General features: G+C 60.1%; 2 protein-coding genes and 1 long non-coding RNA gene across 4 annotated transcripts; 2 read left to right on the top strand and 1 right to left on the bottom strand.

Moving 5' to 3' along the window:
* Positions 1 to 7238: 7238 nt before the first annotated feature.
* HES3 (hes family bHLH transcription factor 3) lies at positions 7239 to 8305 on the top strand. Its single transcript, XM_081490328.1, has 3 exons — positions 7239 to 7319; positions 7426 to 7507; positions 7932 to 8305. The coding sequence occupies exons 1-3, from the start codon at positions 7239 to 7241 to the stop codon at positions 8303 to 8305; spliced, it is 537 nt and encodes a 178-aa protein (XP_081346454.1).
* A 1923-nt stretch (positions 8306 to 10228) lies between these two features.
* On the bottom strand, positions 10229 to 21092 carry GPR153 (G protein-coupled receptor 153). Of its 2 annotated transcripts, XM_081490329.1 has the most exons (8): positions 20790 to 21092; positions 19401 to 19496; positions 17233 to 17699; positions 16493 to 16922; positions 14365 to 14550; positions 14069 to 14261; positions 13301 to 13488; positions 10229 to 12847 (listed from the first exon to the last, which is right to left on the bottom strand). In XM_081490329.1, the coding sequence occupies exons 3-8, from the start codon at positions 17586 to 17588 to the stop codon at positions 12182 to 12184; spliced, it is 2019 nt and encodes a 672-aa protein (XP_081346455.1). In that variant the 5' UTR covers positions 17589 to 17699; positions 19401 to 19496; positions 20790 to 21092; the 3' UTR covers positions 10229 to 12181. The 2 variants fall into 2 exon arrangements, with proteins under 2 accessions (XP_081346455.1, XP_081346456.1); XM_081490330.1 differs by lacking the exon at positions 14365 to 14550 and having other exon boundaries at positions 20790 to 21065.
* On the top strand, positions 12207 to 19703 carry LOC145506238 (uncharacterized). Its single transcript, XR_014053646.1, has 2 exons — positions 12207 to 12316; positions 14041 to 19703. It is a non-coding gene; the product is annotated as an uncharacterized LOC145506238 (long non-coding RNA).
* Positions 21093 to 23667: the final 2575 nt, after the last annotated feature.

Below are 23667 nucleotides of genomic sequence, written 5' to 3' on the forward strand. Positions count from 1 at the left end.
CGCCCCGCGGCCCCGCCCCACTGTGCCCCTAACCTGGACCGCCTGACCCAGGCGGAGCGGAGGGGGCGCCGCGGGGAGCCTGGGTCCTGAACCGAGAAGTCACCGCCGGTGTCTGCCAGGAGTCGGCCCCAAACTCCAGGATGTCCCTTGTCCGGAGAAATCACATGAAATCTATAGCTGCCCCCCTCCCCGGCTGCGTAGTCCCGGGCGAAACAGACACTTGGGCGTGCAGGCGCGAGCCGGCGGTCCGCCTCCACCCAACCCTGCCCGGCCGGCCCCGCAAGGTCCGCGCGCCGGGACCGCCTTGCCCTCGGCAGGGTCTCCGAGCGCCCCGCCGGGGGCCCTTGCTGCGGGGACACTGCCCTTGCGGCATTCACGCAGCGGGATGACTGCCCACTTCACTTCGTGTTGGGGGAGAATGTTGGCCAACAGTGGAAATCCTCAGGAAGTTATTTTATAGGACAGAATGAAAAACTTTTCAGTGTGATCCTGACTTCACTTGGGAAAAACAAAAGTATACGGATGAACCTGGGAAAATGATTCATTAGCCAATGAATTTTGGCTAATGATTCTATTAGGCAAAATTATTTCACAGCAGTAATCTTCTGGTGGTAGGGGAACTCTGGGAGACTTTAGCTATCTTTTTTATATGTTTTGTGTATTTCCCATATGGCCCAAATCAATATATATTATTTTATAATTAGAAATTGCTCCTTTTTTGGACTTTCCTGGCTGGTGGTCCACACTTCCAATGCAGGGGGCCAATGTGCCATCCCTGATCAGGGAACTAAGATCCCGCATGTCAAGTCACAGCAAAAAATAAATAAAGAAAGAAAAATTGTTCCTTTTTGAAAGGGTAAATTCCTCCACTTCGGGTGATGAACAGATAATTGAGGAGAAAGGCAAGTAAGCAAATGACTAGAATAAATTACTGTGGGATGAGAGTGAGGCAGGAACCAAGTGAGGATAGAGTAGGAATGAGAGGGACCCCAGGGAGAGACCCATGGGAAGGGTAGGAGTCTGCCTGGGAGAGTTGGTACTGGCAGCCTGCAGCTGGAAATGAGAGCAAGGGCAGCTACAGGAGAGAGAGAGGGAGGGAGGGGACAGAGTCTGCAAACACAGAGGCAGGAGGAAGCCTGCCTGAAGCAGGATAGGGGACAGGCCCCAGGGGAGGCTGGAACCCAGAGCAGTGGGTCAGACAGCGATATGCCCAGCCCACCTAGTGGTCAGCCCAACCTGCATCTGAGGCTCTGGCCACCCTACCCTTCTCTGTCTTTGTGGGACCTGGCAGGAGGCTTCATATCTGGACAGCTGGGTTCGGGGGAGGATGGAGAGCCTGGCTCAGCAGCTTTGTAACCTTGGGCAAGGCACCTCGATGAGCCTCAACTTTCTCTGAAATGCGGATCCTGACTCCAGTCTCCTGTTGATGATCTGTAAGCCCAGTATTTGTCTAAAAGGTGCTCAGAAGACATTTGCTAAACTCGGTAGATGGGGACTGAAAGAAAATTGAATGTTTTAAAAATCTAATGTCACTCAGTTGCAATGTCATGTGGGAAGGAAGCCTGGGCCTTTTCTGGGGTCTGAGAGCAGGGACTCCTGCCACTGCCCCCAGTTTCTACCAGCCTCCCCTCAAGACCTCTCCAGCATTGCCAGGACACCTCACGGCCACTAGAGGGTGGCTTATTGCATCTTCACTCCTGGGAGTGAGTTTGGTCCTGGGGTAGAGGGCTGCTCCCAGGAAGCTCCCTTTCTAGCCAGTGGCATCAGCTTTCCACGCTGACTAGTGGATCTGGTTTGCCCCAGGGACAGTTCCTGTTCTGGGGGAGGGGCACAGAATAACATGTAATCCAGACTGGAGGGCTTGAGCAACTGTCTCTTCTCTGCCCATCAGTTCCCCTTGGACCATACATCTCCATCAGTCTCATCGTGGAGAAGGCAGAAAGAACGGGGAGGTCATCCTCTCCAAGGTGGGGCCAGGCCAGGGGTGCAGGGGAATCTTTAGAAGTCACTAGAGTCCCTGAAGAAGGAAATGGCAACCCACTCCACTATTCTTGTCTTGAGAATTCCAGGGACAGAGGAGCCTGGCGGGCTACAGTCCATAGGGTCCTAAGGAGTCGGACACGACTGACACTACTAGAGTTCTGAATCTGTCAGGACCCAGGGTTCACAGGGGAGTGAGGGAAGGTAAAGGCAAATAATCAAATGTATACATGCACTGACATAGACCCAGAGAAACAGAGTCACGTGGAGATACACACAGGCACACAGAGGAAGAGTAACTCACACAGATACAGACAGAAACTCAAAACACAGAGATCTGATCAAACAGGTTTTGCCACCAGAGAGGAAAGGGAGCTGATCAGACAAGTCCATTCAGCACGCAGCTCTCCAAGTGTCCCTCTAGTTTGTCATCCCCAGGATAGAGGAGCAGAACACCTACAATAATAAAAGAAAAGAAAGAAAAACTGCTCAGCCTGAAGATGCCTTGCTTGTTTTTGATTTTTCCCCCCTCTAAATAAGCATTTGAATGTGTTTTGTTCTAGGAGCTGTAAGGCAGGTACAAAGGGACCCCTTTCTCATGCAGGAAGGTCCTTCCCTGGGGCCTCTCCTCCCTACCCCACCCCCAGCCAGCCACCCTCCCACCAGCTGAGGTGACTTTCCATCCTGGGCCCGGCAAGAGTTTTAAAGAGCCCTCAGAACCATATCGACTTTTCCAAGTTAAACTGCAGGCTGAGATGAAATTAGGCTCCCTTTTTTCAAACAGGGTTGCTTTATTGTTCAAGAGGAATTGTAGCAAGGGGGAATGCTGAAGAGCAAGTAGGAGACAGGGGCAAGGATGGTGCTAACCAGGCACCTCCACCCACACCAGCTTCCCAGGATGAAAAGCTGACTCCTGTCCAAGCGCGACACCGAGTCAGAAACAGTTCGGGAACTCTGCCTCTCCCTCCTTCCTGCTGGTGGATCTCCAGTCAGGCAGTCAGATATTGTCAGAGAGGTCTCCTGGGACTCCTTGTCACTCACAGGCCTCTGCCCCATCCACTTGTCACACGGAGGCCAGGAGGAGCCTGTCCAGTGTGGCTGCAGCTCACTCTGACCCTCCAAAAGTTTTTTTTTTTTTTCTTTCCCTTCCTCTGGCCTCTCCCTGCTCCAGGCATGAAAGCCCCCTCCCCACAGTCTGGTAAATGACTCGTAATTTATGAGCACATCAGTCCAAAGTGCATAAGTCATATGGGCACAAAGGGGCCGGGTAAATATTTAAAGATTAGAGCCAGCTGGGGAGAAGCACAAAGGCCTGGGACAATGAAGGTCTCCAAGAATTCACTCCGCATTGGGCCCCGCATTGGGCCAGCCGGGTTCAGTGTTGATGCACTCACTGGAGTCCCAGCCTTTGTGCCCCGGAGGGCCCTCCGCTGCTAGGCTATTCGGAGTCCTAACCCTGCTAAAGAGAGTTAAACAATCGCAGACTCTCCAACCCCATCTGGAGACAATTGGCTGAGTCATTTTGGCGCTTTTGCTGTGTCTCAACAGTTAATTACAAGGAGCCATCACTTCATTCCATTTTGAAATGCATTGCGGGAGGGGGAGGGGGACGCACTTTTCTCCCTCCAGTGACCACACTAGGGGCAGCGTCTCCACAGCACCGCCAGTTAGGGTAGTTTTACATGACTAGGGACTGCAGGAAGGAAGGGGTTCCCACCCAGGGCCCTCGAGAGGCTGCATCGTTCTGTGATGTTCTTTCTTTTGCCAAAGTCATAAAACCAAATGGAAGAAGGGAGGACAAAGGCACAGGTCACTTGTGGCCTTAAATTCCCCAGCCTGAGGAAGCAACTGGCACTGAGTAGCCCTGGAAGCCCCCCCAACGCTTCCCTGGGCTGTAGAAGGAATTTTTCCTGAATGAGCAACTGAGGCCTGTGTCCTCCGCCCCCCTTCACAATCCCCGAAGCGCTCTGCCTGGACTTGTGCTCTTTTCCAAGCCCCCTGGGAACCCCAGAGGCTAAAGATGGAAAGGGAGTCAGTGGCCTACATCCCGGCTTGCATAAGTCCGGTTTCTAAGTTGGTCTATGCCCTTGTCGGCAGCCCGAGGGCCCTTCGTTCTGCTTGCTCTCAGGGAACGAAGTGACGAAGTGAACTAGCTGCCTCTCCCTCTACCTGGAAAAAAAAGCTTCCCCCGCCTCTGCGCGCCCTCGGAGCCTGGCCTGCCGAGGGTGTCTAGGATGCCTAGACGCAAAACTTGCAAACACACCTGCGGGTCCCTAGCCTGGGTCTCCAAGCAGCATCTCTGTGGAGACTTCTGTCTTTCCCAGTGACCTTGCCAAATGCAAAAATCTGCCTTTAATTTAGTGGGGGAACCTGCTGTCAGAAGACAGAGTCTGAATTAGGGGTAAAGGGTGGCTAGGGTAAGGGTGGGTGGAAACACTCTGAAGACAGGGGGGAAAGGTATGATAGAATTTGCACGGAGATCTCCTTTCAGTCTTGAGTCCTGCGCGATCCTCAACCAGCTTAGAGCGTGCAAGGAGTCAAGGTTGGTGGCAAGGATGGTGGCAAGGAAGCCGCGCGAGGACCGAGGCCAGCCCAGAAAGCGAGGGAGGGGAGTCAGCCTAGGTGTGGAGATGCCGGCCTGAGGACCTGCTGCGGGGGAGGGGACGCAGCGGGCAGTGCTGGGGTAGGGGTGGGGAATGAAGGTGAGGCTAGGGGGCAGCCGAGGTGGAGGCCCGTTAAGCCGGCAGAGGTGGAGCTTGACCGCTCGAATTCCGCCTGGGCTGCCCCGGCCGGCTTTGCCTCCCGCAGCCAGAGCAGAACATTGCGAATTAGCGCATTTTGCGGTCAATTTTCCACTGCTTAAGAAACACTAAGCCACCCACGTGAGCGGCCCCACCCAGCGCGGCCGGGATCTTAAGGCACCGGCTCTAGAGGAGTGTTAGCTCTAGAAACTGCGGATGCCTGGGTGCAGGCGGGGGCGTCTCGCGGGCCCCTTTATTGCGGCCCTAGCTCTGGAGAGGGGGCGGGCCCGGCTCCCCCGCTGCGGGCCGCGATTGCTGCGCCGAGGGCCATTGGTTTGCTAATACCACCGGCGCTGAAAGGCGCGGGCGGCGGTTTATAGGGAGGGCTAGTAATTAGAGGACAAATTGCCAGGCTGCCCGCGCTCCTTGAAAGCTGGGCGGGGGTGAGGGGACCGCCGGAGCGAGGCGCGCGCCCACTTCCGTGCAGGGAGCGGGGGTGAGGGAGACCGCCGGAGCGAGGCGCGCGCCCTTCTATGTGCAGATGTGCCGCAGCTGGAAGCCCGCGCGCAGCGGGGCGCCAGGAGTTTGGTCCCGAGGAGGCGGGCGCGGGCGCGGCTTTGTGGGGCCAGCACAATGCCCTTAACACTCGGCTGCCCCCTTTGTGCCCAGCCGCGCCTCCCGCCCTGAGGCGCCTTTGTATCGCGCCGCCACCCCCCAAGCCCGAGCGAGCGCGCGGAAGCCACTCGGACCCGGCCGGACCCGGCACTTCAAAGCTTCCCGGCGCGTGCCAGCCCCCGCAGTCCAGCCGCGGCCCCGCGGACCGCCCGGGGCCCGGCCTGGTCCCGATCTGGACTAAGACCCCGGTGGCCGGGGCGGAAGAACACTTCGGAGCCACGGTCACCAAGCTTCTGACTGAAAGGAGGGAGGGGAGCGATTCTCCACGCTGCTTGGAGCCTAGGAACGCCGCTGCCGGGCAGCGCCGGTCAACACCCCAAGCTGGGGTGGATGGCGAAGAGGATGCCCCGGCTCTAGGGAGTTGGGAGCCCACCAAGGACCCAGCAATTTCCCCTCCCCCTCACTGCAAAGGCCAGGTTGTAAAGTCATCGGCAGCAGGGCTCCTGTGCTGAACTTTTGGGACCTTATGACTTCCCCATCGCCCTCACAAGCAGCAGTAGAGGGTTGCATGTTCGTGAACTGAGGCCAAGAGAACTCAGTCAAGGGAGAAGTGTAGGTTTGAACCCAGGGACTCCCGTGAATAGCCAATTCCCGTCCCTCGTAGCTAGTGTAGTCCAGTTCCTGAAGCCCAAGCAGGGACTGCCCAGGAGTCTTGCTGGAGCACCTAGCCACTGCTGGCACGGGGCCTCCTCCTCTGAGCTCCTTGGATCTTCAGCCTGAATAATGAAGAGGGAGTTGGCATCTTGGGCCTCCAGTGACGCACTCCCTGGAGGCTTAGTGGTCTTCCCCACCCCCACCTCCCACTTGTTGGGACCCTGAGAAGGCTAAGGGGCAGAGGTAGGGGAAATAAATTCCCAGGCCTTCCCTGTAGGGGAACAGAGCCTGAGTTGTCCAGCCTGCAGACTCAAGACTGGGGGTAGGAGAAGCCATTCTGACCACCTTGGCTTGAGGCTGCCTGCAGCTTGCCCTTCCCCAGCTTGAAGAGAGTGGTTTAGGTCCTAACAGGGCCAGAGGGCCCCTGAGCCCAGACTGCACCCCAGCACAGTACCTCTCCCAGTCCTAAGGTCCCAGCAAAGAGGAGGCTGGCTGTGGCCCCAAGGGTGGGCTGCACGCTTTAATGGGACACATGTTGCTGCGTGGCCCCCGCGGGCCTGGCTTTCAGTGGCCACAGGCAGAAAATCGCTGTATTGTCCCAATATTAGGAAGACTAATGCGGCGTCGCCAGTGGCCAGAGCGTGAAGCCGGCAGAAAAGCCTCACTGGCAGGCGCTCCCAGCCTCCGTATCTTCATCAGGCCAGAGGAGGCCCGGTGCTCAGTCACCATCATTAGCAGGGTCTGCAGCCAGCTGGGCCCATGGACCTCTCCCAGTGGGCTTGGTGGTGAGGCCCAGAACCTAGGGAGACTGGGACGGTACAGGGTTTGGAGAGCATGGGCATGGGAAGGAATCTCAGACTCAGAAAGAGGTGAGGATGAGAGGGATAAAGGAAAGACTGGAGGTGAGGCCTGGGCTAAGGGGAGAAAACAGGCAGAGGGAGGTGGGGAACTTGCCTGTTTGTTCCCCTCTCACCCCTCCCCCTCGGGGTTCCACTTGTCCAGGAGCGCCTCATTGACATGTAAACGAGGGTTCCCTATAAAGGTGGTGCTGCCTCCAGAGGGCTCTGCTAGGACAACATGGGCACTCAGCTCGAGACCCAGGGCAGCTCTGGCGGCCCCACTGGCAACTTCCGCAAGGTCTGGGGTTCTGAGGGTTGCGGGGGTGAGGGGTAGGACAGAGGGTGCCAAGAGGGCCAAGTCTCTGCAGGTCATGTAACTACTGCTTACCCACAGGTCTCCAAGCCACTGATGGAGAAGAAGCGAAGGGCACGCATTAATGTGTCGCTGGAGCAGCTCAAATCGTTGCTAGAGAAACACTACTCACACCAGGTGAGACCGGGGACACGGTGGGGGGTGGGGGGCGGTGATACGCTCCCCGGCCTCATTTGCTTGGACCCAGGCTGCGGTCCTAAGAGCCCTTTCCGTGGATCTGCAGATCCGGAAACGCAAGTTGGAGAAGGCGGACATACTAGAGCTGAGCGTCAAGTACATGAAAAGCCTTCAGAACTCGGTGCAAGGTAGAGGGAGGACCTGGGAGGGTGGGGCAAGGGGCTGGAGAGGGAGGCTTGTGGGGTCAGACCCATGGATTCTACAAGGCCAGATAAAGAAGAGATGAAGAGAAAAGAACTGCTCAGGGCAGCTGAGTGAGGAAGTATTGCTGTAAGTGGGGAGGCAGGAAAAGCCTGGCTGGCTGCAAACTTGTAATCCGAGTGAGTGAAGGTGTGGACCCATGGGAGGGAGTGAGTTTCGGCCTCCTTCCCCTCCCTCCCTAATCGTCCCTGTCTCCCCTCCCTCCTCTTCCATTCCTCCTTTCCCTCTTCGCCTCCCTCCTCTTCCCTCCCTCCACACTTCTCCCTCCCTTTCTCTCTCCTCTTCTACTCCTCCTCCTCCCTTATTCTTCCCTCCTTTCCACATTTCTCTCGTCCGCTGCCCTCCCCCCAGGGCTCCGGCCGGTCCCCAGCGGAGCTGAGTACCCGTCGGGCTTCCGCGGCTGTCTACCCGGCGTTAGCCAGCTTCTGCGGCGCGGAGAGGAAGGCGGCGCCGGCCTGCACGGCCCGCTGGTGCACGAGCGCGCGGGCGGCAGCACCATGGACAGCGCCAGTCCCGGCCCTGAGGCGCCCACGCGGCGAGGCCCCTGCGCACCCCCAGTTTGGGCCCCTGCTCCGGCCGCCGGCGGATCGCGGTCCCCGCCACCCCGGCGCCTCCTCTCTGGCGGCCTCCCCGGCGCCCCCACCAGCATCCCGGCGCCGCAGTCGACTTCTCGCCGCTTCGCGGAGAGCCCGGAGCCGAGGCTGCGCTTGTGGCGACCCTGGTGAGGCTCAGATGCGGCCTCGGACTCAAGGGGACCCTCGTCTGGCCTGAGGACGCAGAGATTGTTTTGAAAAGCCGGGACCCCAGTCGTCGGTTCTGGTCCCAGGAGGGGGTGACCGGGAGGGGGCCGCGTCTCTGCTAACTCGGGGAAATACACGAAGCTATCATCGGACCGGGTTCTGAGCGTCTAGGCATAACCCCATCCCCGCCCCAGTCCTACCCACTCAGGCTGGACCCGCTTTCTGCTCCTCCTACCCTCTAGTGGAGCTGGGAGGGGGTGTCCCGGGCTGCGCCCCTTTCCCAGGGCCCTTGGCGTGCAGCCCGCCCTCTCCCCCGCCCCGCGGCCGCGCGGCGGTGGGAAGGTCGCCGTCCGCAGCGGCCCAGAGCGGACCCCTCGCAGCGAGGAAAATCGCTGCCCCGCCCCGGCCCATTCAGCTGGCCGGGGACGCCGGGTTCCCACCGGCACAAAGCGCACCAGGCCCCGCCCCGCTAGCGAGGGGCCCCCAGCCCACCCCCACCCTAGACCCACCCGGCTTCCACGGATTCCCACCCCCTCCGCCCACGGCACGGCCCACCCGCTGGCGCGCGCTCCGAAGTCATTTCTCTCGGAAGCCCCCTCCTTAGAGGCCCCGCCCGGTGAGGTGCTCCGCCTACCGCCCCGGCCACCCGACTCCCGGCTCCGCGAGGCTTCTGGTAGGGACCCCGCGCACCATCCTGCCAACTGGAGACATGCTAGGGCAGACCCCGGCTCCTCCCAAGGGACAGTTCACTTATCCTCACTCGGAAAAGACCTCGGCCTCCCAGAATCTCGGCCTCGGACCGCTGCCTCCAGGGAGCCCACTATCCTTGACAACCCTCGGAGCGCTGTAAGACGGTTAACGCGTCCGAAAATGAAGTCGTTGCTATGCCCGAACTCTGGCCCGGGAGTCCCGGCCCTCGAAGGGCAGGCCGGGGGCGTGGAGAACAGGGATCCTGCGCTGAGATCAGGAGAAGATCGCGGCACCTCCTCCCACCATCTTGAGATTCAGAATAAAGACAGTGCGAACCGGTGGAATGGTTATGAAGAGGCCATGAAGGTTCTAATTTCTCCCATGATGCCTAGTTGGGTGAATCTGTTTGAAGTACAAACATCAACTTTGTATAAAACATTTCTTTTGGGGTTGCCCCTGCCTTGCCCTGTGCTAAACCCGTTCTGATCAGACCGCGCAGAGAGGCGGCCCTGCTCCCCTACCTGACCCAGCCGGCTCTCTGGAGCCGGGGCTGGGTCCCGCCGTGGCGGTTCTGGGGCGGCCTCTTGGGTCTCCGCTTCTCGGCACTAATCCTGAGGGCCACCAGGTGGCGCTCTTACACCGCGGACCCAGGGGCGCGTCCTCCAAATCTCATCCCCGGTTGGTGGGCGGGTCAACTCGCACAATGGGTCCGCCTCCCCAGGCACGCCTCCAATCGCTGTGGCCCTGGCTTCCCCCGTGGCTCAGACTGTACAGAATCCGCCTGCAATGCAGGAAACCCCAGTTCGATCCCTGGCTCGGGAAGATCCCCTAGAGAACGGAATGGCAACCCACTCCAATATTCTTGCCTGGAGAATTCCATGGACAGGCCATGGGGTAGCAAAGTGTTGGACATGACTGAGCAACTAACACTTTCTCGCTCTCAGAACCAGCCTCACTGGGGTTAGGGGTCCCTGAAGCCATCCCTAGGCAGGCGCTGCCACCTGCACTCACAGGGCTTTGGAGCCCACCAGGCCGCTGCTCCTGGCCCGACTCACCTGCAGGATTTGCATAGAGGAAAAAGTTAAGTCTGACCCAAAGGAAGGGCACACTGGAGGAAGAATTCAGGACCCAGAGGGAGAGACGTTTGGGAGCAGCTGGCCAACAGTGCTGTTAGATTCTAGAGAGGTGTTTACATGAAACTGGCCTGGGATTGCCCGGTGCAAATTATATAGGAAGTTTTTATTGGAGTCTGTACAGAAGAGAAATGCTCAGTTGTCAAAAAAACTACAAACGGATCCCTGGCTCTGGGCTGGGTGGTGGTATGAAGACAGAGCTCCCTCCCTGGTGAACCCAGGGTCAAGCTGCTCATCAAGGCAGCAAACAGGCCTGGAAGCTAGACAAAGTGAGACAGGGGAGCCCCAGGCCCTGGGGGCCTCCACTTGGGGTTCTCCCTCCTCTTTAATTTTGAAAAATCCAGGCCTAGAGGGACTTGAGGGGACCACACCTCCCTGCAAGTATTGCCTTTGGATATGAAATACAGAGAGTGAAAACTCAAGGTGGACAAATCAGCCAGCCTGATGGGCGGTGGGGGGGACAGCGGCTAACTGGTGACCTCTGCCCCCACATGACATGTCGATCCTTAAAGGCACAGCAGCGTTGGCGAGGCAGGCCTCCCATGGCTGAGGCTTGACTGGAACATTCTGATTTACTCACCTGTGGCTAGCTCCTCCCCCCACGTTACCCCACACCCAGAAATTGAAGGGGCCTCTGAAGCTGAGACAGAGCTGGGTAGTCCTTCCCAGGTCTCTCTGGAGCTGGGACACTGTCTGAAGGATGAGGAAGCCGGATTGGCCCCCAGAGGAGCAGCAGCAGTGCTGCAATTCCAGATTGCAGAGCAGGAGGAAAGAGGGCATAGGCCAGCTCCTCGCAGGTCCCTGGAACCCACTCCAGACCTTCACAGGTAGGGGCCACTGCATGGAGGCAGGGGATGGGATGGGACTGCCTTTGCATACACCCCAGCCCCTACAACCCAAGGTCCACAGGTATTCCTGGGTCTCTTCTTAGCCTGAGCCTAGGGTCTTCCTCCATGCAAAACCCAGCAGACACTCCCCGGGGGTCCGTGGCCAAGCCCAGGTCTGCAACAGGTGTGCCTAGCATGAACAGCAAGAGAGCCCTGACCCAGGGTGGAGGAAGACTCACCATGGACCAGACCTTACACCCAGAACCTGGGAGGACTCTAAGCCAAGATTCCTTTCTGGCCAGACATGCACGGGTTGGGGATGGGCACTGGGATAAGGAAGCCCACTCCTGCTCTGCTTCAGTTCTCTGCACCATGTACCCCGCAACCTTCACGGTGGGGGTCCCAGAGGTGGCTGATGTGGTGGGCACAGACAATGAAGGCAGAGTGATGAGGGAAAGGATGCTAATAGGGGTCAAAGTGAGTGTGGTATCACTGGTGATGGTGCGAGTGTTGTGCTTGAGCTTGGCTGGGGAGAGTGCCCAAGGGGCCAGGGACACTAAGTGTGGGAGGCCTCAGGCTTGGGGGCCACACCAGGCCACTGAAGACTGACCCCCACAGAGGACCCTAGGGGGATCCTACACTACTTTCCCTCCCTATCCACTCCGTGGCCAGGGCACAGAGACCAGGAGACCTGTCCAAACAGTCCTGAGAGTTAACATGGTCACCTGCTCATCACAGATGGGGAAAGCGAGGCAGAACAGGTCAGCAGGGAGACCTGCTCAGAGAACTTGGTTTGGGCTCCGAAGAGCCCTGTGCTTAGAGACCCTCTGTACCCCACCCCCTGAGGTGTGACAATTACAGTGCAGAGTGGAAAGCCGGATGGAGTCTGGTGGTTCCTGCAGGGCTGGGCTTGGTTCTGTCTGGCGGTGGCCCTCTCTGGGCAACCCACCACCACCATCACGCCCAGTTGCTCTGTGTGGAGCCCGCCTTTTCCCAGGCCCCAGCCTCACTCTGCCCCAGAGGTGCCGTGCCCAGAGGCTCGTCGGTACGCAGGGTGGTCGTCCAGGGCAGGCATCGTCCCACCAGGCAATGGGTGCCCCTATCCGGGCAGCTTGCCCCAAGCCCAGCCCGGGCTAGGGTGGTATCTTTGGTGCTTTGTCCCCGTAGGCTGCCCGGCCCGCCTGGAGACTTGGGGGAGGCGCCAGCGGCTCCTAGAACGCGGAACCCAGCGAGTCCGAGTGCAGTGTGACGTAGCCCGACGACTCCGAGGGCGAGCTCAAGAAGCTGCTGGTGCTGCCCGTGCCCGCCGCGCGCAGACCCCCTGGCTCACCCCACGACGCGCTCAGGTCAGTCCGCAGGGTCCCGGGATGCGCGTGTGCGGCCGGGAGCGGCCCGGGGCTCCTCTGCGCGCCGCCACCAGGGGGCGCCACGTCCCCGCCGGGCTGGGCGCGGTCAGGGGTAGGGGAGCAGGCGGGGAAGGGCCCTGGCGGGCCAGGCTGGCTGCGCAAGGCCTGCGGCTCCCGCTCGAAGGCGGTCAGCGCGAAGGCGTCGGGCAACAGCGAGGCCGAGGCGCAGCGGACTCCGGGCCCGGGGCGGCGGCGCGGGCTGCTGGGGGGCGAGCCGGGGGCGCGGCGCGGGCCGTCGTCCAGGGCCGGGGGGCGCAGCGACAGCAGGCTCTCTGCCGAGCGACGTCGCGGGCGGAAGGGGGGCGCGTCCTCTGCGAAGGCCAGCAGGCTGCTGCGACGCCGGTCGGGCCCACCTGGCATCACCAGCGCGGCCAGGTCCTCGCCGGAGCCCCAGCGCGGCAGGAACGTGGGCAGCGGGACAGCGGCCCACACGTCTGCGTCGTCGTGCGAGAAGCGTCGCGTAGGCGGGACCTGTGAGGATCGCGGGGTTAACTCCCGCTACCCTCCCGTTAAATGGGGGCCTAGCTTCCCCTCACTGGGCAGTGTGGCCTGGAGTCAGGGCTCACCAGGCCAGGGGCCCCTGGTTTGAAGCTTTGCGATTTGGGGCAACTCCAAACCTGTGTTGTCATCTGTACCTTGGGTCAACTGGGGAAAAGTCCCCTTGAGTAGGGTGCTGAGCCCCAAGGAAATAACACAGGTGCCAGGTTGAGCACCCTTCTAGTGCACAAGGGAACTGGGGCACAGGGGCTGGGGTGCCTCCCATGGGCTCTCTGACCTGGGGCCAGCCCATCTTGGGAGGCGAAAGCCAACCCTGGAAGACAGGGCAGGCATAAGATGGGCTCCTACTCAGAGAGGAAAGGCCTTGGAGAGGTCAGGGTATCCCCCACATGCATATTCTGCGTCTCCAGCCCTGCCTGTCTCTACCTGCAGGTACTGCATCTTGTCCTCCTGCAAGGGCCGCAGAGGGTAGAACTGGGGCGGGCCCCCCTCCTCCAGGGCAGAGAGCTCATACTTGGCCATCCTGTCCAGGGCCACAAAGTCGCCCCCATAGTTGTAATCCAGGGAGCGCTCCAGCACTAGGTCTGGGGGGACGCCACCTTCCAGGCTGGTATCTGCAGGGCAGGGCAGAAGTTTAGGGCCATGGAAACTTGGGGGGCTTTAGGAGTGAACCCCAGGGACCCCCAGAGACACATGCAGGGCTGGTGGGCCGGTTAGCAGAAAAGGAGAAGGGCGGGGTACTCCATTCAAATCCTGACTCTGCCCCCTTTTAGTTGAGGGGCTGGAAAAGTCACAGACCCTGAGCCGGTTTCCTCTACGGGGATGGGAACTAAATAGACACAAGGAGTTGACACTGCCTGGCAGGTGGCAGGGGCTTAGCCCAGGGTCACATTGTTACTGCTGGGGAGAGACAGGACTGGGTCCTCAGGAGCCCCTGGGGGCAGTTTGCCAGGACCTCTAAGGTCAGAGACTCCAGGAAACATTCAGGCTGGACTCCACAGCCACTCTGTTAACCAGAACATCTGATTAACTGAAACCCTGGTAGAGGGGCAAGCCAGACAGGAGAATGTTCTATGGGACACTGGATCCCTCAGGGGTTCAAGCACCTCTGGGGTAAATCAGGGGATCTGAAACCTGTCCCCCCACTGACCCGTGATCTCCCCCAGGCACCATTCTCCACGGGGCCATCCTTACCATCATCTGAATCCTCATCGTTGGCCATGAGGGCCATACACTTCTCCCAGACAGCCTTGAGATCAGCGCGGTAGCGATCACAGGCCCAGAGGAAGACAGGCAGCAGCAGGGCCTGGGTCACCGAGCACCACAGCACACACAGTGCCATCCAGGGCGCCGAGGCGTCTGCCCGCAGGCTGCTGAAGCTCACCACCTGTGGGCACAGGGCTTGGCCTGGCACCCTGCAAGACCCTCATCACCCCGCTTCCCCTCCCAGCCTCAGTTCTCCCATCTGTGGGGCAGATCTGACTGCCCACCTGCCAAAGAAGGAGGTGGAGGAGGTGACAGAACTCTGGGCTCTTGGGTAGGAAAGGGCCGGAGTGTGAAGGGAGAAGTCCATGCCTGCCCACCGACAGCTGCTTGCTGCCAAGATGGACGGTCGCAAGACTGTGTGTGCTCCGGGAAGCATTGGGTATGGCCTCCCTCGTTTCACCCATGACTGCCTGAGGATGGGGAGCCAGGATTACCATCCCATTTTTGAGAGCCAGGTCTTCAATCTCCCAGTTCAGGGCCTTTCTACCATCCTCCCTGCTCTACGGCCCGAGATCTCCTTGGCCCTGCCCCTACTCTGGGGATCGACCTGAGACCCAAGCGGGGAATCAAAGCAGTTTCTGAAGATCAGAGGGTCTAACTCAGTAGCCTTTGGGTTACTTCTCAGGGGCCCCTCATTCCTCTGCTCCCAGGGGAGTTCACTGCTCCACTCGGAGTGACACTGAACTGCTCCCCTTTCAGAGCCGAAGTCAGCACGATGCAGGCATACACTGGTTCTTCCACGCAAGCTGTGTGACTTTCAGAATGATGCTAAACCTCTCTGGGGCACAGTTTCTTCATCTGTGAAATGGGCTAAGAACATCTTGAGGCAAAGATTCCAGACACTGCACCAGGCCTGCAGCATCATGTGGGTTCTGTAAACAGTACTCCCATCTATTCCCTACTGAAGAGAAGTTGGGAGGCCCTCCCCCCACTGCTAGTCCCGTCTGGCTCTGCAATTTCACACACGTGCCTTCCCTCTGCCAGCAAAGGGCCCTACTGCACACAGGAGGACTCCACCCCAGGGGGTACCAGACCCACTAAGGGTGGGGCTACACCCTGCCTATGAGGCTGCCACCCCCTACCTGTCACCTGCTGAGGCTAGGGTCCTGCAGCGATGCCCTGTTCAGCTGCTAGGATGAAGCCTCTCTCGGGTCCTTGCCCCTCGACCCATCCCTGTCCAGCTCTAGACCCTTCAGGGGCTGAGCTGGAAACTTAAGGGTGGGAGGGCTTGGCTACTGTGTCCAGACATCATTCTTGGGCTAGGCCTGGGGCACAGCCTCATAGACAGGAGCCCAGGCAGCCTCCATGGACCTTGGACCCTACCTGGTAGGGTCTTCAGACCAGCCCTCACCTTGACCTTCCTCAGCTGCTGGTGTGTTCACGCTAAGTTGCTTCAGTTGTGTCCGACTCTTTGTGACCCCATGGACAGTAGCCCGCCAGGCTCCTCTGTCCATGGGGTTCTCCAGGCAAGAATACTGAAGTGGGTTGACATGCCCTTCTCCAGGGGATCTTTCCGATCCAGGGATCGAGCCCACATCTCTTACATCTCCCACACTGGCAGGCAGGTTCTTTACCACTAGCGCCACTTGAAAGCTTGTTTGGCCACTGGGATCAAGTCTAACTCTTGGCCCTGCCCCTACTCTGGGGGTCAACCTCAGATCCAAGCGGGGAATCAAAGCAGTTTCTGAGGATCAGAGGGTCTATCTCGGTAGCCTTTGGGTCACTTCTCAGGGGCCCCTCATTCCTCTGCTCCCAGGGGAGTTCACTGCTCCACTCGGAGTGACACTGAACTGCTCCCCTTTCAGAGCCGAAGTCGGCAAGATGCAGACATACACTGGTTCTTTCACACAAGCTGTGTGACTTTCAGAATGATGCTAAGCTTCTCTGGGGCACAGTTTCTTCATCTGTGAAATGGGACACATTCAAGGCCTGCCCTGCCTCCCAATTCAGGACCAAAGCCAGTTCTGCCACACCACGTCCCCTCTCTGTCCTCCCTGGGACCTGGGTCCAAGAGGAAGCCTGTGACCCCACCTTCCATATCCTCTGTATCAAGTGGACCTCACCCAGATCAGGGGTGGAAAGTCTCCTGCAGTGTGACAGAAAGACCCTGGTCTCTGCAGCCACCTGACATGGGTTCAGTTCCTACCACGGCTGCCCTGACTATATATTGGTCACTTGACCTCTCTGAACTTCGGTTTCCTAACTTATAAAGTAGGGGTGATGATGATGCCTCCTGAAAGGATCAGTGTGAGGAAGATTCAACTGCTAATGCCTGGAGCACACCCAGCCCCAGTCATGTCCCAGAGCCCATGTCCTCCCGCCAGGCTCCTACCACCTGCCAGGCTCACCCACCAGCACAGGGAAGCCCATGAGGCAGTCGTAGATGACCACGATGGTGGCCACCAGGCCTGTGATCTGCAGCGAGGTCCTGGCAGGCTCGGAGCCGTCGATGGAGGAGCGGCGCTTGCCCTGCGCGTCCTCCACCACGATAGTGGGCACGGTGAAGGCGCGGCGGTCTGCCCGGCGCCCCACCTGCACCACCAGTGTCTGGAAGAGGGCAATGGCTGTACAGACCGCACCCATGGCCACGCTGCCGCCCACCAGCAGCAGGAAGCAGACGCCGAAGCCCAGGCCGATCTCAGCCACGATGAAGCGGCAGCCGTGGGTGTAGAAGCGCTCACTCGTGTCGTGCCAGCCAACAGCAGGCAGGGCGGACAGGATGAAGGACACCATCCAGATGCCCATGACTGTGTGGACCGCCTGCTTCTTGGCGTTGCTCAGCCTGGCACAGGGCAGGGACAAGACAGAGAAGGACCTGGCATCACTCACAGGGTCTCTCTCCAAGCCCTGAGGGTCCTCGACTGCCCTGGTCCCCAAGTACATCATCACACATCCCTTTCCCCAAGCACTTCTCTACTGGGTACCTGCATACCCACACACACCTACACGCACACACCCCTGCAGCCCTCAGTGCGACACAGGTGCAGCACCCCGCACAGGGGCCCTGTCCCCACACTGAGGCCACTGTGCGCTCAGACACACGTCCCCCCCAGGATGTTCGTGTGCACACAGGTACCCGCCCAAGCACTCACCTGTAGTTGACAGGCCAGCGGACCATCCACATGCGGTGGTAAGAGAGGGAGGTGACGGAGAAGCAGGTGGCCAGGGTGAGGGTGTAGAAGGTGGACACGAAGACCTTGCAGAGGCCCTCGTTCCACTCATAGTCAGGGCGCTGGCGCCGCAGCTGCACCACGGCGTAGGTGGCGATGGGCACAGCCACGTTGAGCATGTGGGTGGCCGCCAGCGTGCACAGCAGGAACTCTAGGGGCTTCCACTTCTTCTGCTTGGCCCCTACGCTGAGGATGCCCCAGGCGTTGGCCAGCAGCGAGAGGCCTCCGCACGCCAGCCAGCCCACCGCACTGCCAGGCAGCCGCCTCTCATCACTCATGGTGCAGACGGGAGCTGGCCGGCGGCTGGGACATCCTCCTCAAGCTGGGCCTCAGCTCAGCACAGCAGTCCTCATACGTGACAACCCAGGGACACCAGGGACCACGAGCATCTGCGGGGAGGGCGGGGGCAACACAGGGCACTCAGTGACTCTCCCCTGGCTCCAGCAGCAGAGCTCCTGGGGCTCCTGGGAGTGGGAGACAGAGGGGTTCCCTGCTGCTCCGTTATCTGTCTGGTCCTGGCTTGGGCGGGGCTGCTTTGCCTTCCTCTCTCCTCTCTGAAGCCTCCTGGCTCCTAGGGGAGGGAGTGTATACAGTGGTGCTCAACCAATGCACATCCCCTCACTTCCACCTACGCCTGGTCAAGGTGCGGCATCTAGGCTTGCTTCCAGGCTGCATGCATCCTCAGGGAAGCTGCCAGGCCAGGCCCAGGTGGGCCCTGTGCCACAGACGTACCTGGTGTTGTCCCAGGACCAGCCCTCTCACCTTCACACTTCCCAGATCCACATGCAGCCCACATGACGCTGCCCCAGTGCATGATGGGGGCCCTCAGCTTCATCCCTCCCACTTCATTTGGCCAATGAGGAGACAAGCCTGGAGGATGAGCCCCCTGAATCTCTCCATGAGGAAAGGGTGATCTGAGGACCAGTTTCCCGCCCATTCGGGGAAAGCATGGCCTGCTTTTCCTGGGTCAGCCCCCAGCAGGCCTTCCATGGCCAGGCACACCTGGAGGGCCCTGGCAGAACCCCAGGCTGAGAGTCCCACCAAGCTCCAGCACACTAGCTGTCTGGCCCCACAAAACCTCACTCATGTCCTCTGAAATGAGGATGATGATGCTTCCTCCAGGGAGCAGCTGGATGGATAGATGCCTCATCTTTAAAGCCTGGGGCAGGCTAGGTCACAAACACAGTGGGTGCCCTGGACACCATGAATAACATGGGACTATAGCTGGCCACGGACTACAACTTGGCCCCAAGGACAGCCTGTGCATAGGATCCAGGGACACAGGACCCAGGCAGGAGGAACCTGTTGGGGGGCTCCCCCATCCTGCCAGAGAGCTAGAGGGTGATCCTGCCTTCTGGCCTGGCACCTCCCTGCACAGAACAGTAGCCGGTCCTTCGATATGAGGCCCCCCATAGCAGGCCACTCTGGCCACAGCCCGGAGCAGGCAGTGTGGGGAGAAGCACAGTGCTAACTGCAGGCCTCCTGTGTACGCTGCCTACACTTGGACCTTCTCACTCTCTAGCCTGTTTAATCTCAGTGGCTGCAATTCTCTTGTCCCCAACAGGGAAGATCCCCTGGAGAAGGGAATGGCTACCCACTCCAGTATTCTTGCCTGGAGAATCCCATGGACAGAGGAATCTGGCGGGCTACAGTTCATAGGGTGGCAGAGAGTTGGACGTGACTGAGAGACTAACACTTTTAACACTTATGGGTACCACTGAAGCAGACACAGCCACGTGATCCCCCAGGGACTGTTCCCAGCTTGGGGTGGACAGGCCATTGCAGGCCCCTGGTGCTCAGGACAGGGGAAACAACATTTCCCAGCCCACCGCTGGGCACCCCTGCTTGTGTTGTGCAGAGTGTGGCCTTGACCCCTGTGGACACCAAAGGACCTCTGAGCCCTATGAGTCTCATTCATCTCTGTGCCCCTGCTATAGGCCTTCCTGGGCCCCTGACCCAGATGAGAGTCTATTCCGGACCACACTAGTGCCCACTAATGGCCGTGAGGGGGGCTGGGGGACTTCTGGAGCCAGACGACTTCCTTTCCAAACATTAGGCTTCTACTTACACACCTGCTGTCCCTTCCTCACCTCAGACCCAGCGTGGGAGGAGAGGTGGCCCCACTGGACCCTCCAGCAGTGTTCAGGTGTCCAGCAAGCCTCCTTGACCTCAGCATACAGAAGCCACTGGTGTGGGGTAAAGAGCTGTTAAGACTCCAACTCCAGCTCCCCAGCCAGTTACATGACTTAGCTGGGCGTCAGTTTTCTCATCTATAAGCAGACATGAGGGTATCTGTCCAGAGAAGCATGTAGGTAGCCAGGAAGTTATGCCAGAGAAAGCCCTTAGAATGGAGCCAGGCACACAGAAAGTGCTCAATAAATGTTTGCCATGTAGATGTGTGTACTAAAGGCCTCCCTGCTTTCTGAGCTACGGCATCTCTTAAGGTCCAAGACATTGAACTCAGAGGTATACTTGAGCCTCAGACCTGCAGGCAGACACAAGGTAACCTCAACGGAAACCTTGGACAGTCCAGCTTGGGGGTAATGAGGCCCCAGGGCTAACCTAATGGGTACCTTCATGGGATCTGGCAGCCTACTCTGGGTCCAGAATGGGCAGAGTACACGTGCTGCTGTGGGTCAGAGGCTTATGTTATCAAACAGAAAACCAGGTTCACCATGCACCTGGAGGGCTGGCGTCTATTTCTACTTGCATTGGGCTTCTGTGGCTGTCAGACTGGGAGGTCTTTCCTCAGATGCCCAAGCAGGCCGTCTGACTCCTGGGACCCTGGGCCCAGCCCAGCTCACGCTGCCCACCTGTTGATTACTGGTGCAGAATGGTAGGGAAGATGCCACGGGCTGCCACTGGCACAACCCTTCATGGTGCCAGTTCTTCTGAGTCTAGCCTAACAGTGTCTCACTTCAGGGAAGGGTCCCAGGTGTGTGAGCAGGAGAATATGCCCTACAGGAGACATTCATCCTTCAAACAGGCGCCCTCCTCTCAGTTCACATGCCCAGTGATCTTGTCTGAAGGACTTCCATCATCCCTGGTGGTCCAGTGGCTAAGACTCTGAGCTTCAAATGCAGGGATCCCCAATCCCTGTAGATCAGGGAACTAGATCTGTAACTAAGACCTGGTACAGCCAAACAAACAAATAAATAAATGTATATTTTTTTAAAAGATGGTTAAGCAGAGGTAAAACCATTTGCCCAAGTTCTTACGTGCCTGAGCCAGGATTCAAACTCTGTCTGATACCAAAATCCTGACTTCTTAAACATTAAAATCCTTAGATACTTGGGTTTTTCTTGTTCCTTGAGCTGAAGTTGTCTTTCTGAGCCTCCTACCCAGGCAAGATGGGTCCTCCTGTCCCCACAATACAGAGGGGAACAGTGAGGCTCAGAGTCCAGGGCAACACTGGGGAGGAAGGGTGGACTCTGTGGACCCCTGAGCTGGTTGGTGGTCCTGGGATGGGGGAGGAATACCTCCGGGTTGGGCTGGGGAGTGGACAGCACGGCCTCCAAATGCAGAGTGAGAGGGGGCTGGTCTGCAGAAACAAGGAGACCCTCTTCCGCCAGATTGGCGACACTTTCTGCTCATTCACAGGGAGTAGGGGACACTAAGGGCCAGACCCCAACACCCCGCATCACACTCAGCCTCCGCAGCATTCCAGGACCGGACTTCTCCCTCCCTTGCATCCCGGAGCCGCTCCCTGCCGTCCCCTCCCCCTAGGACGTCGCTGGGCAGGCTGCAGGTGTGGCGGGCCTGGGACCCACCGAACTCCCTCTGCAGGGTCTGGGGGCGGGGCCCCGACGTGACGTCACGGCCGCGGGCCAATGAGGCCGCGTGGCCCCAGGGCTCTATTGCGCAACAAAGAGAACCCAGAACTTGAAAAGATTCCCGGGCTCTGCTGCCGCCCCCAGGCTGCTCTCCGCCCGCGCTGCTGCCCATCGGTCCCGCAGGGCCCGGCTCGGCCGCCGCCCAGGGCGGAGCTCTTGGCGCGGAGCCTTCACATCTCCAACACGCCCCCTGCCCGCCACGCCCGCCACCCCCCCGCCGCGGTCCCCGCTCCTCTGTCCTTCGATCCCCCGCCCGACCTGGCGCTCGGTCCTGCCCCAGCGGGGCCCCCGGCCCTCCCTAGCCCCGAGGGTGCGTCCGAGCAGCAGCCGGGAGCCGAACGCCGACGGGACTGCGGTCCCGGACGCCCCCCGAGCTTCGTTGGGCAGAGGTGGGCCCGGGACCCTCAGCTCGGCCATCTCCGCCCCCTGCAAGTCCCCCGGGGCGGCGCTTCCAGGCCCAGAGGAAGCGGCCGACCCCGGGGAAGTTACCCTGAAGGTCCCCAAGTTGGGGGAGGGGGGCGGGGTGCGCAGACCTAAGCGGAGCCCGCAGCCATCGGACAGGCCCTGTGACCGACAGACCGCGGACAGCCCCTCCGCGCCCGAAGTCCTCCCGCCTGGGGTCGCCTGCCCGGCCGCCTCCAGGCCAGGGCGGCGGCGCTTACCCTACATTCGGTCGCCCGAGGCTCCAGTTCGCTGCTCCCGCCTCCGGCTCCGGCTGCGGCTCCCGTGCCCCCTGGCCGAGCGCGGGCCGCCGGGGGGCGCGAGGGCGGCCGGCGGTGGAGCGGCCCGCGGGCCGGGGCATCCTGGCGGCGGCCGCCCGTGGCCGGCGCGTTCCGCTCAACTCGGCCCCGCCGCCCCTCCCTCCCTCCCCTCGCGCCGCCGCCGCCACCACCGCCACCGCCACCGCCACCGCCACCGCCACCGCCACCGCGGCCGCACTCGGATCCCGCCGCTCGGCTGGCTGCGCCCTGGCGGCCGGGGGCGGGGGGCGGAGCAGGGCGCATGCCTCCGCGGGCGCCTCCGCGCCGCCCCTCGGACCGCTCCGCCCCCGCCTCTCTGTCTGTCGGTCCGCGCGTCTGTGGGTCCTCAGTCTCGCACCGGCGGGGGCGCGCCCTCAGCATGCGCGCCTCCCGGCCGAAGCCCCCTAGGGCGGGCGGCGCCTCCCGCGAAGCATGGGCAAGCTTGGCCTCTTGCTGTCGTCTTGGGTCTGTGCACACTCTGGACGCTGGACACGGCCTGCAAGCCGCCTGGGGGCCTGGGGCAGGAATGGACAGTGGGAACCTAGGGCCAGGAGTAGAGGGCTCAGGGACGCCTTCTCAAAGAAAGCCGTTATCTGAGGTGAACTACAGGGGCGGAGCATGGAGAGTACTTGGTGGGGGGGGACCTGAGGACTAGCGGCCTCCAGAAATTAGGGAGTCGTTCATGCGGGGAGTCCGGGCAGGGAGAAGTGAGGTTGGGTCAGCTAAGGATTCAGACTAGCTTCGGGCCGGCGCGGGGGTTGGGGGGAGTGGCGGGGAGGGGGGTCCACCATGGGAATAAGGGATCGTGTGAAGGGACCACTGGGCTGCCCGTGGTTACCTCTCCTCCCATGGGCTCAGAAATGTTCTCTGTGAAGCTGAGACCAGACCACTCAGCTGAGAGGAGGCAGGACGAGCGAGTCGGAGTCCCTGGACCTCTCTTCTCCCTCCATCTGGAGCTTGCCCTCCACTTAGCTAGCTGGGGCAGAGGCTGTCACCACTAGGCTAGGTGGGGAAGCCCAGTAGTCGCCTCGATGGGGGTCTCTGGAGACCCAAGTCACAAGAGAGAGTGGCCGCTGGCATCCTGGCCTCCCATCCAGCCAGAGGATGCGGCCTGCTTCTTCTAGGAAGCCAGTGACCACATGCGTCCTGGACAAAAGCCCTCCAGAGTCACTCCCGGGCCTCATGGCATTGTCCTGCCACACATCTGAGAGGCATCCATGAGTGGGAAGCCCTGTGCCCAGAGGAAGGTAGGCCTCTGCCCAGAACCAGAGTCAAGCAAATGCAGCGAGTGCTGGCTGCGCCACCCCATAGCCTGGCTCCTGTGCTCACCTATACCAGCTCCACACCTGGAGACAGCTGGGGAGTTAGGAGCAGCTTTCAGGGGACCCAAAGGGAGCCTTAGGGTCAGTCTTGTGAGACACATTAAAGCTGTCTGAATAGCACAGCTCCACAATGAAACGAGGTTGGTGAGTGCGAGTCCTGGGCCATGTGCTCCCTGAGTGTGGCTTCTGGGTGATCAGGGCTCCTGTGAGCTCTCCGTGGACAGGCCAGCTCCCTGCTCATGTGGTCCTGGTTGTAAACAGACCAGCAGCAGCGGGAGGCTGACACAGGGTTCATGTGGTCCTGGTTGTAAACAGACCAGCAGCAGCGGGAGGCTGACACAGGGTAGCTGGTAGTCAAGTGTGGCATTTCTAAGGCCACCGAGCCGTCCAGAGCCTTGGGCCCGGCTGCTGCCCAGCTGGCAGAGGGCAGCATGCCCCATGCCTGTGGCCCCAAGTGCACCT

The sequence above is a fragment of the Giraffa tippelskirchi genome, chromosome 5, assembly GCF_054371585.1.
Source record: "Giraffa tippelskirchi isolate mGirTip1 chromosome 5, T2T-mGirTip1v1.2.pri, whole genome shotgun sequence".
Lineage (NCBI taxonomy): Eukaryota > Metazoa > Chordata > Mammalia > Artiodactyla > Giraffidae > Giraffa > Giraffa tippelskirchi.

Coding starts and splice junctions, on each gene's coding strand:
- HES3 (XM_081490328.1), top strand. CDS start 7,239: ATGGAGAAGAAGCGAAGGGCACGCATTAATGTGTCGCTGGAGCAGCTC. Junction 7,320..7,425: donor AGAAACACTACTCACACCAG/GTGAGACCGGGG, acceptor GTGGATCTGCAG/ATCCGGAAACGCAAGTTGGA. Junction 7,508..7,931: donor CCTTCAGAACTCGGTGCAAG/GTAGAGGGAGGA, acceptor CCCTCCCCCCAG/GGCTCCGGCCGGTCCCCAGC.
- GPR153 (XM_081490329.1), bottom strand. CDS start 17,588: ATGAGTGATGAGAGGCGGCTGCCTGGCAGTGCGGTGGGCTGGCTGGCG. Junction 16,923..17,232: donor CGCTGGCCTGTCAACTACAG/GTGAGTGCTTGG, acceptor GCCCTGTGCCAG/GCTGAGCAACGCCAAGAAGC. Junction 14,551..16,492: donor TCATGGGCTTCCCTGTGCTG/GTGGGTGAGCCT, acceptor CCCCATCCTCAG/GCAGTCATGGGTGAAACGAG.